Source organism: Chiloscyllium punctatum, chromosome 1 (genome assembly GCF_047496795.1).
Source record: "Chiloscyllium punctatum isolate Juve2018m chromosome 1, sChiPun1.3, whole genome shotgun sequence".
Classification (NCBI taxonomy): Eukaryota; Metazoa; Chordata; class Chondrichthyes; order Orectolobiformes; family Hemiscylliidae; genus Chiloscyllium; species Chiloscyllium punctatum.
Genome location: NC_092739.1, coordinates 49,316,235 through 49,330,225, shown reverse-complemented (window position 1 = coordinate 49,330,225; position 13,991 = coordinate 49,316,235). Strand labels below are relative to the sequence as shown.

The 13,991-nt window shown below is 41.1% G+C and overlaps 1 protein-coding gene across 4 annotated transcripts in view; it reads right to left on the bottom strand.

Annotated features, from left to right (window-relative positions):
• The window catches only part of cc2d2a (coiled-coil and C2 domain containing 2A), a 204,254-nt gene that overhangs the window by 152,035 nt on the left and 38,228 nt on the right, over positions 1-13,991 (bottom strand). For all 4 annotated transcript variants that reach the window (XM_072556139.1, XM_072556318.1, XM_072556227.1 and 1 more), the window contains exons 7-8: positions 11,613-11,704; positions 7,565-7,666 (exon numbers count right to left, since the gene is read on the bottom strand). In XM_072556139.1, coding sequence (XP_072412240.1) covers positions 7,565-7,666; positions 11,613-11,704 — 194 coding nt within the window. The remainder of the gene's footprint in view (positions 1-7,564; positions 7,667-11,612; positions 11,705-13,991) is intronic.

The following is a 13,991-nucleotide window of genomic DNA, read 5'->3' as shown; positions in this document are numbered from 1 at the left end:
TAACCTGCCTGCCATACTGAAACCATTCATTAGCAAGCTATTGCCAAAGGACCAATCATGTCCGATTTTTACACTATCCACAGCATTTTCTGAGCATTAGAGGTTGAAAACATTTGGAAGTATTTGCCAGCAGCTACACTAAGGCAGCACATGAGCCGATGAAAAGACTTGCCACTGGGACCATGCCTAAATGTAACATGAAGCTGGCTGCACCTGCATGATTGTTAAACTCTTTTCTTAGCTTTCTTTATACTTTATTGGTGTAAAGAGAGATTAATAGAGCAGGAAACTTTTAAAATCTGCAATCACGACTGCTTCCTTGTTTGCAACCTTACTGTTCTAACCCAGAACCTCTCAAACCAGTGCTTCAATTGGAGGTGGAACTCCTTTGTGCAGCTCTGACTGGCTTCTTTTCCATTGGACTGCCACTGACTGACAATCTGGTAGCTGATTGGACGAACTCAGGTGATGTAAGCAGCAGTGAGGAAAACACTCAGTTTCCATTCCACATCCTTCACCCCACCAAGAAATGGAGAATCTAATCCACAGATTCTGGAAAATGCAGGTTAAAGTCAGACAAAGTATCAATTCAAATTGCTTGCGACACAGATATTTGAGTTTTGCTTGAAGAAAACACACTTTGTTAAAGTTTTTGTCTGGCACTCATTGAGAATTGGCATGAATACCATTCAAGTAGAAAATCAACATCTATACTGCATAAAAAGAGAATGTTGATTCATTTGAAAGTGGACACTGATTGGTAGAAATGTTGGAAAGGTACCTCTTAATGATATAAAGCCAAACTTTTCTTAAATTTTAAATCAATGCCAGGCCGACTTTGATTGGTCAGGGCACTGTGCTGAGAAATAAAGCAGCAAATAGCTATCATCGATCTTGTTGAGTTGAAATAGGCTCAGTGCATGTACGTGGTCTGCTGTCTGCAAAGAGGAGTCCTGTGTGTTAACATATCCAGTACATGCAAATGCATCACACTGAGGGACTTACTGACATTCCTAAATTGTTTGTCAGTGTATTTCTACACATCCTCAGAACTATCCAGTAAATTTCATCCAATTGTACAATCACTTCTAATGTTGAATATTACATTGAAAGGGTGCGCTTTTGGGTATCATTGGAACTTGCTTGACGCACAAGTGTGAAAATGTATTATTAGGGATGATCCACCAGTCATTGAAGCACATAGCTTACATATTTGACATCACATCTACAAGATTCATAAGATCATAATAAGACCATCAGATGTCGCAACAGGAAGTAGACCATTCAGCCCATAAATACTGCTCTGCCATTCAATGAGACCATGGCTGATCAGAGAATCCTCAATTCACTTTTCTGCCTTCTCCCTAAAACCCTCCATTTCCTTACTGATTAACAATCCATTTGTCACAGCCTTGAATATATTTTAACAACCCAGCCTGAACAGTTATCCGCAATAAAGAATTTCACAGGTTCACTACCTTCAGAAAAGATTTCCTTCTAATTTCTTAAAGATGTGCAATCTGTTATTTCAAGGTTATGCCCTCTGGTCTTAGACTCACCCACAAAGGGAAACCTTTCTACATTTATCTTGCAAAGTCACCCAAGAATCTATTATGTTTCAATAGATCATACTTGCAAATTGCAGTGAGGACAGGTCCAACCTGCTCAACATCTCGCAACATCAACCTTGTGAACCTTCTCTGGATTGCCTCCAATGCGAGTCTATCTTGCCATAAATAAAGGGCCTAAAATTGTTCACAATATTCTATCTGTGGTCTGACAAGTGCCTTCTGTAGTTTTAATAAAGCCTCACTACTTTCATACCAACACTTCATTTGCCTCCCCTATTACTACTAAACCTGGATGCTAGCGTTTTTATTCATGGATGAGAACGCCCAACTCTCTCTCTGTCTCCTGTATTTTCCTGCTGTCTTTATCCACTTAAGTAATATTTAGTTCCTCTATTCTCCTATTCAAGCACACAACCTCACATTTCCCTGCATTACATTTGCCAAGATTTTACCCACTTGCTGAACCTGCCTATGTTCCTCCAGAGTCTGTGTGTCATCCTCACCATATGCCTTCCTACCTATTTTTGTCATTTGCAAACTTGGCCATTAGTGCGTTGATATACCTCATGCAAGTCATCAATATATATTGTAAATAATTGTGGCCCCGGCACTGATCACTGTGGCATTCCACTAGTTACAGTCTGCCATCTTAAAAATGCTCCCCTTATCCCAATTCTGTTTCTTTAGTTAGCCGATCCTCTATCCATGCTAATAGACTAACTTCAAAACCATGGCTCATACCTTAATAAATTGCCCATTGTGTGGTACCTTATCAAATGCCTTCTGAAAATCCAAATATATTACATCCATTGCTTCCCCTTTATCTACTTAAGCAAGCCAGCAATGCCCACATCCGAGTAAACTAAAAAGGTGTATTTCTAAATGCTCTGCTGTTACGTCCTTTATAACTGTTCTCAATTACAGATATTAAGCTAACTGACCTGTTTTTTGTCTCTCTCCCTTTTACATTGACAGTTTTCCAATCCCACGGGACTTTTCCAGACAAGGATTCTTGGAATATTACTATCAATGCATCCACAATCTCTGCAGCTACTTTCTTTAATACGCTTATGTCATTTGTCTGATGGGTAAAATGCTATTTTGGAATAACAGTTAAGCTTCTGTTAGTGGCGAACAAACAACATTAATGGATACGTTGGTAGAGGCATTGCCATAGGTAATCAAGGTCCACATGCCAAGCAAACAGCAGTCTTCCCTCATACAGTTCAAATGTTGGTTTTCCCCTGAAATGATTTCTTGAAAATTGTCCTAATAAGTGTTAGCCAAATAGCTTCAACAAAATGTGTCTTATTTTAGTGGAACTCAAGTTCTTTACTGCAAGTGACACATTGACATTTTTTTGGACATTCTACTTGTCACTAACACCTATCATTGTTAGGATGAACTCAAAAGGTTAACAAATTAGCAGAACGCTCTCAGTTCAAATAGCTGATTCCTCACCAAAGAAAGCACAGCTTTTCCAATCTAGCTTAATAATAAAGGACAAATAGCATTCAAATTGAATTTTACAGTCCATGGTAAAAATAAAACCACTCACTAGTCATAATGCTTAAAAACATCATGTAGGTTTTTGCATGGCAATTTACAATAAACAAAGTACCATTCCAGCACGGCCTTACTCTGTAGATGAGAAGAAGAAAGTGAGGACTGCAGATGCTGGAGACCAGAGTTGAGAAGTGTGGTGCTGGAAAAACACAGAAGGCCAGGCAGCATCTGAGGAGCAGGAGAATCGACGTTTCAGGCATAAGCCGAGGAGCAGGAGAATCGACGTTTCAGGCATAAGCCCTTCTTCAGGCCTGCTGTGTTTTTCCAGCACCACACTTCTCAACTCTGTAAATGAGAAACCTTTATGACAGGGCAGTCAATTTTGTATGTCACCAACTAATCACCTATTACTGCGAGCTGAATCCGGTTACAGTAATTTTGAATATTTTACTTAATGTAACATTATGCATAGAATAGAGGAAGGAACACAAGATGGGACTGAGAGGGAAGAATTATTCCAAAAGAAAAAGAAATTAAAATCTCTTGCAATAGTTATTGTCAAAAGGAATATGATTCCACACTGGTAAAAGTGAATTTGTACTGCTGTGCAACTGAGACTTATCACTTGTTAAAAATTCAACTGCTTTGAATAAGCAAACTCTATATTTTCTACAGTGCTTACTGAGTATCTATTACAAAAACCATTAAAACACATGTATGACATGGAATCTTTCAACATGTAACTGATGTCATCAAGCCTATGGAGTATCAAAATGAATCGGACAGCAATCTCCCCATTTCCAGGTTTTACAGTGCATAAGCAGACGCCAAACATTGTCTCATTTACTTCTTAATAAAGGTGAGCACTGATAGCCTCACTATTATTTTAACTAAAAAATTCAAACCATCGTCTAAGGCAGGAGAGAGGACCTGGAGGGAAGACATACAGTGAATAAACATGCTCTCCTTAAGGCAAAACTGATTAGATTCTGAGAATTTATTGGCAAGAAAACGTAAATATAGTTTTCTAAAAAGAAAAAAAGGTGTGTTCTGTTGTCTTTTTTGCTGTGAAGACAGCTATGAAATATTGGTTAACGTTTGAAGTGTTATTCCTTTTAGTTAGAAATATAAATCTATCAGGTATTTTATAACCAGATGATCTATGACGGACAGCATGGTGGCTAAGTGATTAACACTGCTGCCTCACAGTGCCAGGGACCCGGGTTCCATTCCAGCCTCCGGCAGCTGTCTGTGTGGAGTTTCCACATTCTCCCTGTATCTATGTGGGTTTCCTCCGGGTGCTTCAGTTTTCTCCCACAGTCCACAGATGTGTAGGTTAGGTGGATTGGCCATGAGAAATGCGAGGTTACAGGGACAAGGTAGAGGGATACATCGGGGTGGGATGCGCTTTGGAAAGTTGGTATGGGCTCAAATGGGCCGAATGGTCTACTTTCACACTATAGGAAGTCTATGATTTGATATCTCACGAGAGTGCTCATCATACCATGTATCACAACATTTCAGGGGCACGTGACAGCTTATGAGACACTGCAGTGTCCAACTCATGAAACTATAGTTTCTATTATTACAATCCTGAGTATTGTAATAAGATCACCAAATATTGGGCAGTAAAAGTAAACTCTAACCTCAAAGCATTTGAGAAGATTGTTTAAAGTACTGCCTAATAAAAAAATCCACGTTGTCCATTGTATAAATGTTCTATTTACAAATTTCAAAATAAGCTGTTTATGCTTTACATCAATAGGGAAGTGCTGAGGCACTAAGAAAATTACAGAGTTAAGATGTTAATCAGTCTATAAGGCCCAGATTTCTAAAGTAAATAACAATTACAGTAGAATGCACAATGTCCCACTTTATAGCTCTGTATATTTTCTTTGTTCCATACCCAGCTGACAATTATCTTAATGAAATATCTTCCACATCTTCTGCAAACAACTCTGATCTGGCAGTCAGAACATCATTTATTACTTCAGTGCAGCTGTGGCCTTCTGATTTCCATTATGCGATTCCAAAGGGAAACAAATAAACATGTGCCCTGCTGGACTGCCAAATGAGATTCATCACTTCGCACACTGCAACAATTTTGCTATAGCTGTAACTATAACTATAAGGAGAGATCACCAATATTTCACACAAGGGCCAAATCTTCATTATTCAAATGAGAAAAGATTGGAGGTGGGACACAAGGCAATGGTGTGCAGCCAGATGCTCTGCTTTCACTCTCCCAGGGATGAACAATGAGGTACAGTGCAGACCAGCACACTTGCATCTCCTTCTCAAACTGTCAATTAAGCCAGTTGAGCTTTGACAAAGGGTCAGTTAGACTCGAAACATCAGCTCTTTTCTCTCCTTACAGATGCTGCCACACCTGCTGAGATTTTCCAGCATTTTCTCTTTTGGTTTCGGATTCCAGCATCCGCAGTAATTTGCTTTTATCCAGTGTTTAACCCTCTGCCACCTCTCTTCTAGGAATGCCTACCCTGAAGAAGTACTGCTCTTCTCTCCGACAGGATTTTTGTTTGTCTCTCTCCCCCTGTCCACCTTCACTGCTTTCCTTTTCTCTCTCAGTGTTAGACAATGTATTTACTAAGACTCACTTCCACAGCCATATTTCCTTCCTCAGTGACTGTCTTCGCCTCCGACTTACTCCATGTGGATTTCAACTCCAATTCCACCCTGCATGCAGCCTCCAAGATTACAGGTACTGAGCTTTGACAAAGGGTCAGTTAGACTCGAAACGTCAGTTTTTTTCTCTCCTTACAGATGCTGCCAGATTTGCTGAGATTTTCCAGCATTTTCTCTTTTGAAGCCAGTTGAATGGTTGCTAAAATCACATCTTTGCAAATTTTTTGAAAGCAGCCTGTATTTTGCAGCTGCCTGTCTCAGGTAGGTGTGGGGTCCTACAGGGTCATGACAGGAAGCCAGAAAAGTTTCTCAAGCATGGCTTATCACAGATGAAAGGACTTATCCGTTTGAATCGACGGATCAAGCAGCAGGTACCTTTGGCACAGTGGCAGTTTCTCTGCCTCAGAGCCAGAAGTCCCAGGTTCAAGTCCCACCTGTTGCAGAAGTGTGTAGTAACATCCCTGAACAGTCTGATTAGAAAAGATTTAAAGATCTAGCAGACCATCACAGGTGAGGAAAGGGTCAAAATTAAGAACTTTGCCCATTCAGGGGGTCATCATCTTCATGGCATCAGATTAATGAGCAACTGCTGTTTGTACTGCACCTAAATACCAGGAAGAGTGCTGCTGGAAAAAGACAGTGAATAGGAGGATACGCAACCCCCGCAGGAAGGGGGAACACCAGGCATGGGGGGCCAGAGAAGAGTGATGGATGAGAGGTACAAAGAAGGAAACAGTAACCTGAGCACAGGATCTAGAGGCAGAAATGAATCTACCCAGAGATTCAAACAAACCAGTACGAAAGAAGACAAAGTCTCTAGGCTGATGGTGATATGGTTCTGTGGCATCTTCAATGATCACCGTGGAAGCATCTCACCGACAGGTGCATAACCTCCACATCATCCAAGTGACCGATGCCTTCTTCAGTAAGAACAGACCATACATCAGACTAAGTTACTATTGATTATTTTTATTGCTTAAGTCGCCAAATTTGATCATTTTTAGCAAGTGATGAGATTTGAAATTCGATTTGGTTGCCACCCCTTACAGTGAAAATGTCTTGTGTGTGTGGGGGGGGGGGGGGGGGGGGGATGGGAGGTGTGTGTAACCTGCACCAATTTCACAGTCTGAGGGGTGTTAACTAACTCGAGACAATACGTCTGCTCCCATCTCGGCAGGAAATACACTTCCACAAGCCAAGCAACTCCCTGGTGTTAAAGGAGGAATATAAAGGCAGAACATACTCATTTCCCAGCAATAACCTGAGAAGTGAGACCTGGTAGGCTTCAAACCTGAATCTGGACTCTGCTTGCTGTGGCAAAATTGCAGAGCGATGGGAAGAGCAGCCTTTAATTGGTTAATAAGGGACTCAAATAGCCCAAGGTTGGTTGAGCTTCCCAATACCTCTCCCATTACACGTACCATTGGGTGAGGCAGGGTGGCACCAAAACAGAACTTATGGCACAATGTCTCCCTGTCACCTGCCACACATTCCTGGGGGAGTATAAAACTCAGTCCCAGCAGTGGACCACAGATGGAATAAAAGATTACCTTTATGAAGGAAAATTTACTCTTAAATGCATCTTTTTGTTTTAAAGAAACAGTCCACAACATCAATATACAATTCAGATTTGCCTTAAGTTATTAACTTTACCCCAATTCAGATTTTATTCAAACATAAAATTCAGTTCAGAGTATCATCCAGTAGCACAACATAAAGAAATGGAACATAAAAACTGACAAATAGGAAGTGAACAGAAATCCCAGAATTATGAAGCATCAAAATGAATATGAAGCGGATATTAATATGAACTATTAATATTTTTAACAGTCTTTTCTCACCTCCGTGTCAAATTGAATGACTGACGTTTGGTCTTTGAAAGGTGTCAGATGTTGAGGTGGTGCACTTGCTTCCTCTTGTTGGATGGCACTCTGTGCTTTAGACTAAATAATATATTTAAGGATACAAATATTAATTCAACATGCTTAAATATACGTATCACATTTGTGAGAAGATTTGTAACTCATGTGCTCTTTGTTGTGGTTCTGTTTGCCGAGCTGGAAATTTGTGTTGCAGAGGTTTCGTCCCCTGTCCAGGTGATATCCTCAGTGCTTAGGAGCCTCCTGTAAAGCATTTCTGTGATGTTTCCTTCGGCATTTATAGTGGTTTGTCTCTGCCGCTTCCGGTTGTCAGTTCCAGCTGTCCGCTGCAGTGGTTGGTATATTGGGTCCAGGTCGATGTGTTTGTTGATAGAATCTGTGGATGAGTGGTATTGTTGTAGTAGTAATGTTGTCCCAGTCGAACTCATGTTGCTTGTCATCTGTGTGTGTGGCTACTATTATAGGACAAGCCAAACAGAGAACAGCAAGGGAATTCCCAGAGGCATGGCACTCATCCACAGATTCTATCAACAAACACATTGACCTGGACCCAATATACCAACCACTGCAGCAGACAGCTGGAACTGACAACTGGAAGCGGCAGAGACAAACCACTATAAATGCCGAAGGAAACAACACAGAAACACTTTACAAGGAGGCTCCCATGCACCCAGGATATCACCTAGACAGGGGACGAAACATCTGCAACACAAATTCTCAGCTCGGCAAACAGAACCACAACATATATATCACATGTATCTTTGAATGTATTACTCAACTGCAATAAAATTACTGTCTGATAAAACCAAGCCACCTGTCTTCAACTCTAAGTTCAACAGCCAATCCAATGGCTTTTGTGTCATTCAGCAATCCCACAATGCATCAACTCCACATTGGAAAGTAGCTATCCTCCATTTCTTGATTAAACTGAAGGCAGTTTTACTGATTTAAGGAGGCAATAGGGCTTAATCAGATGTTCATAAGAATTCACCATTGTGCATGCAATTAGATAAATACCCTCAAATTCAATGGAACCAGCTCTCATCAATCTACTTCAACTCTATGTTTCGAAACATCAGCTGATCCTTAGTCAAGATATCCTTTTGTTAGAACTAGAAATACAATATGGTCAACTGATGGGGAAATGTACAAAAGAGTTCATGTACAAAGAAATCTAAAGAAATTGACTTGTCTAGTTGTGGGATGCAAACAGATAGAGAGTGGTATCTTGCTGGTACATCAGGGCCCTTGCCTACCAGCTGGAGAGTCAGCAAGAGACCTACACGGCTTCATTTTGGGAAGGGTCACTAAGCCAACAGTGGGCCTTCCCATGGATTCAAGACCCCAAGACAGGAGGTCTTGCCAACTAAGAATGGCCAGCCAACGAAGGGACGGAAGCTCTTGTGCTTAGCAGTGTTACTGGATAAGTTATGGCTGCTGCAAGATTTTCAAAAGACCCTCCTGAAACTAATTCTGGGGGAGGCAGGAAGGCAATAGGATTGAAGTACATTACACCCCCACTTAAATAACATACTTCCTGAATCCAAGATCACTACAAGATAGAGCAAAAGTTTCATTAAGCCGATCACTTGTAGAAGATTGTCCACAAAGGTAGCACAGTGGTTAGCACTGCTGCTTCAGTGCTGGGGACCTGAGTTCAATGCCAGCCTTGGGAGACTGGCTGTGCAGAGTGTGCATATTCTCCCTGTGTCTGTGTGGGTTTCCTCCAGGTGCTTAGTTTTCGTTCCACAATCCAAAGATGTGCAGGTTAGGTGAAATTTGCCCTGTGGTGTCCAGGGAATTGTATGTTTGGTGGATTAATCCTGGTAAAACAAATACCGTGTGGGGTTACAGGGATAGGGGAAGATGCTCTCCAGAGGGTCGATGCAAACTAGATGGGCTGAATGGCTCTTTCAGCACTGTAGGGATTCTATGAAAATGTGTACTGAAAAGTTAAGCAGTCTGCTCTAAAAAGTCTACGACAAATTATCAAAAGTAGGGTAATTATTTTATAACAATTGTTTTAATAGTGAATGTTACATCCCATTTCTCTCCTGCCATAAATATACATTTGAAGATAAATGAAATTACTAGGACTTTAATTTCACATTTACCTTTTTGCACATTTCAGCAAATGCACTTAGAACACCTCATGTTTTTTTTCCCCATGTAAAACCTTTAATAAGCAGATCATAATGCAGAACATTTAACAATAAAAACAATTTAGCCTACGTGAAATGATTTGATTGGTCATTTTAAGGAGTGCATCAAGCCTTATCGTTATATACCTAGAGGCTGTCAATTGATGAATTAAAGATTTTAAAACTTCATTGTAACATTCAGGGACTGAGTGCACCAAGTAAAACCTGAAATAAAGGTATGAAAGACCTTTTTTTGATACTTATTTTCTTACATGTGATATGCGTATTGTCAGCATTTGTTGCCCATCCCTAACTGCCAGAGGGCCAAGAAGAGTTAACCACATTTCTCTGGGTCTGTAAACCAGACAGGTAAGAATGTCCATTTTTTTCCCTAAGGACAGTGGTGAGCCAGATGAGTTTTCACGACAATCGACAATGGATTTGTGGTCACTATTAAGGGTAGCGTCTTATTCCAGATTTTATTGACATCATGGAATATGAATGCAGTTTTCCTGACCTAAGCCTCTGGATTGCTAGTCCAGTGACAGGACAACTACCTCCCCACTTAAAAGCAGATGTGCCTTTTCCAACCTCTGCCTCAGCTAACAGCATTTTGCGTTAGACAGCTGCTACTATGATTTGAAGGGTGGAGCCTGGAATGTCATGTAATTTGGATGGCTGGAGAAAGGGTGGCTGATCAAAGCACACAAATGATGTAAAATAGCACAGCAAATATTTAGTGCCATGGAGCAATTCAATTGAGTTCTGACAGCCAAGCACAACAGTGAACTTGTGCTTCATTACTGCAAAATCCAAATACTGAACTGTTGAGTTCACTTTCTTCCAGAGGCATTCACTTTGACTTTTACATGGTGGATTCCCTGAGTGAATGCAGAACTTTCAAAAAGTTGCATGTGATTTACAATTTCAAGACACTGCATTAGAATTATTTTTCTTTAAAAAGAAACAGCAGTAGATTATCAGGATACCATCTATTCATAGTACATTTCAATGACGTACAATCTGTGACTTACAATAATTAAGGATTGAACTAATACAAAAATATTTTCAAAGTTATTTAGCATGATCAAATACATTAAGTAATGATATTGCAATGTTGATTGCAACAAATACAAATTTCAAAGGTTTAAGAGTTTAATAACAAAACTGTCAATTGAGTACAGGAGTTAGGAAGTCATGTTGCGGCTGTACAGGACATTGGTTAGGCCACTGTTTGAATATTGCGTGCAATTCTGGTCTCCTTCCAGAACATCAGAAAGATGTTGTGAAACTTGAAAGGGTTCCAAAAAGATTTACAAGGATGTTGCCAGGATTGGAGGATTTGAGCCATAGGGAGAGGCTGAACAGGCTGGGGCTATTTTCCCTGGAGCGTCGGAAGCTGAGGGGTGACCTTATAGAGGTTTACAAAATTATGAGGGGCATGGATAGGGTAAATAGACAAAGTATTTTCCCTGGGGTCGGGGAGTCCAGAACTAGACGGCATAGGTTTAGGGTGAGAGGGGAAAGATATAAAAGAGACCTAAGGGGCAACTTTTTCACGCAGAGTGTGGTACATGTATGGAATGAGCTGCCACAGGATGTGGTGGAGGCTGGTACAATTACAACATTTAAGAGGCATTTGGATGGGTACATGAATAGGAAGGGTTTGGAGGGACATGAGCCGGGTGCTGGCAGGTAGGACTAGATTGGGTTGGGATATTTGGTCGGCATGGACAGGTTGGACCAAAGGGTCTGTTTCCATGCTGTACATCTCTATGACTCTACGGGTCTAACAAAGGAAGTACAAGTCCAACAGCCAATACTGGGGAAAACTGAAAACATGATGATACCTCAGAAACAATACATACCCTGGCAGCTTTAAGTTTCTCCCTCATTTTCTCTCGCATGGAGTATTCAGCGAAACTTGTTCTTGGAGTGGGTACAGGAAGTGGAGGCAGAGCTGAGAGGAGTAATTAACAATAGCCATCAATAAAAATTTAACATAAATGTGACATACCGAATGAGTTTATCAGACAGGAAGATTAGGGATTTTGTGTAATTTGATTAAATATTTAACTTGTGTGACAACCCTGGCAGAGTAGTGGGACTCCGAATATCAGCACACATTCACAAGTGAAGGAAACTGGTCAGTAGGTGAGCCTCTGGGGGCAGTGACCTTAACAGTTAAGTTTCAGTCAATACGGAAAGGGATAAGGGTACTGCAGAAGTTGTGTCCAAACTGGGGAAGGCTGATTTCAACATCATCATCACACAGAATCTGGCAAACATAGACTGGGAGCAACTATTTACATTAAATTTGGAAAGAAATAGTCATTTAAAAGTAGTACCATGAAATTTTAGGGCCAATGTGTTCCTCTAAAGGGCAAGGGCATAAAGTCCAAGCAACACTGGATGAAAAGATGTCGAGAGTTTGATAAAGAAAAAGCAGCATTTCTTTTTGTTTTTGAATTATTGTCACTTATATTTAAGAGAAAATACAGTGAAAAGCTTTAACTGTCGCCATGTTCTGGTGCTATTTTGAATATTGTAAAAATAAAAAGATATAAGTGGAAGAGAGACTAACTTTGTTGTTCATCCCCTGATCCACCACCATCGCCTAGAGTAATATCTCTGTCGGCCCATAAATCCACCGCTGTTGCTGCCTCGTTGCCCCACTGACAGGATTCCCCGTTCTACCATCGCAACCACAACCTTGCTGCCAGAGAGCTGCTCAGCGACCACACATCACCAACAGCTGCAGACACTACCTTGCCTTCGACAGAGTCCTGATACGGACCCAAGACTTCGCCACAAACGAAGCCACCACTTCTCTGCCGCTGCTAGGGCTCGGACCCATAAAGCCATCGCCAAGAGACAGTTACAGAACATTAAAAATGGGAAAGGTCCTTCAAAAATGTAGGAGGTCGCTTAAAAACAAAATTAGGAGGGCAAAGAGGGGCCATAGAATATCTTTGGCAGATGGCGCCAAGGAAAACCCCATGGCTTTTTATATGTATATTAAGAGTAAGAGGATTACCAGGGAAAGAGTGAGATTTATTCATGACCAAAGGGGTAACCTGTGCGTGGGGCAGTGGATGGGGGTGAGGTCCTAAATGAATACTTCTCATCTGTATTCACATTGTAACTGGGGATGTCAGTTGGGTTGGTGAGGTTCTTGAACATGATGAAATTAATAAGGAGGACGTATTAGATGCTTTCGTGGGCAGAAAAGTGCATTATTCCCATTCTGAGATGTATCAGCTGTGGGAGGCAAGGGAGGAGATTGCTGGGGCCCTGACAGATATTAAATATGTCCTTGGCCACAGGTAAAATGCCAGGAGAATAGCTAATGTGGTTCCTTTGTTCAAGAAGGGCAGGAGAGATAAGCCTGATCATTACAGTTAGTGTCAGCTCCTTTCCCCCTCCCCAATCCTGATGAAGGGTCCTGACCTGAATTGTCAACTTTCCTGCTCCTCCGATGCTGCCTGACCTGCTGTACTTTCCCAGCTCCACATCTTATCGACTGAGTTAGTCTGATGTCAGTAGTAGGGAATTATGGGAAAAAAATTCTGAAGTACACGATTAATCAATACTTAGATAGTCAGGGATTGCTCAGTGATATAGGCCTGAAGAAGGGCTTATGCTCGAAACATCGATTCACCTGCTCCTTGGATGCTGCCTGACCTGCTGCGCTTTTCCAGCAACACATTTTTCAGTTCTGATCGCCAGCATCTGCAGTCCTCACTTTCTCCCATTGCTCAGTGATAGTCAGTATGGATTTGGCCGGGGAGATCCTGTCTGACTAATTTAGATTAGTTTTTTGAAAAGGTGACTAAACATATTGATGAGGGTAATGCAATTGATGTAATTTACATGGACTTCAGTAAGGCCTTTAACAAAGTCCAATGTGAAGGCTGGTCCAAAAAGTAAAATATAAGGCAAGTTGACAAACTGGATCCAAAAATGGCTTACAAATAAGAGGCAAAGGGTGATGGTGCAGGGTTGTTTTTTGTAATTGGAAGCCTGTGACCTGTAGTGGACAATAATGTCCGTGCTGGGGTTCTTGCTACTTGTTATGTACACTGATGACGAGGATGTCAATGTAGTCGTTATAATTAGTAAGTTTACACATGACACAAAAATTGGTGGTTTGGCTGACAGTGAGGAGCATGGTCTCAAGCTTCAGTCTGATATTGGTCAGTTGGCAAATTGGGTGGAGCAATGGCAAATGGAATTTAGTCCCGACA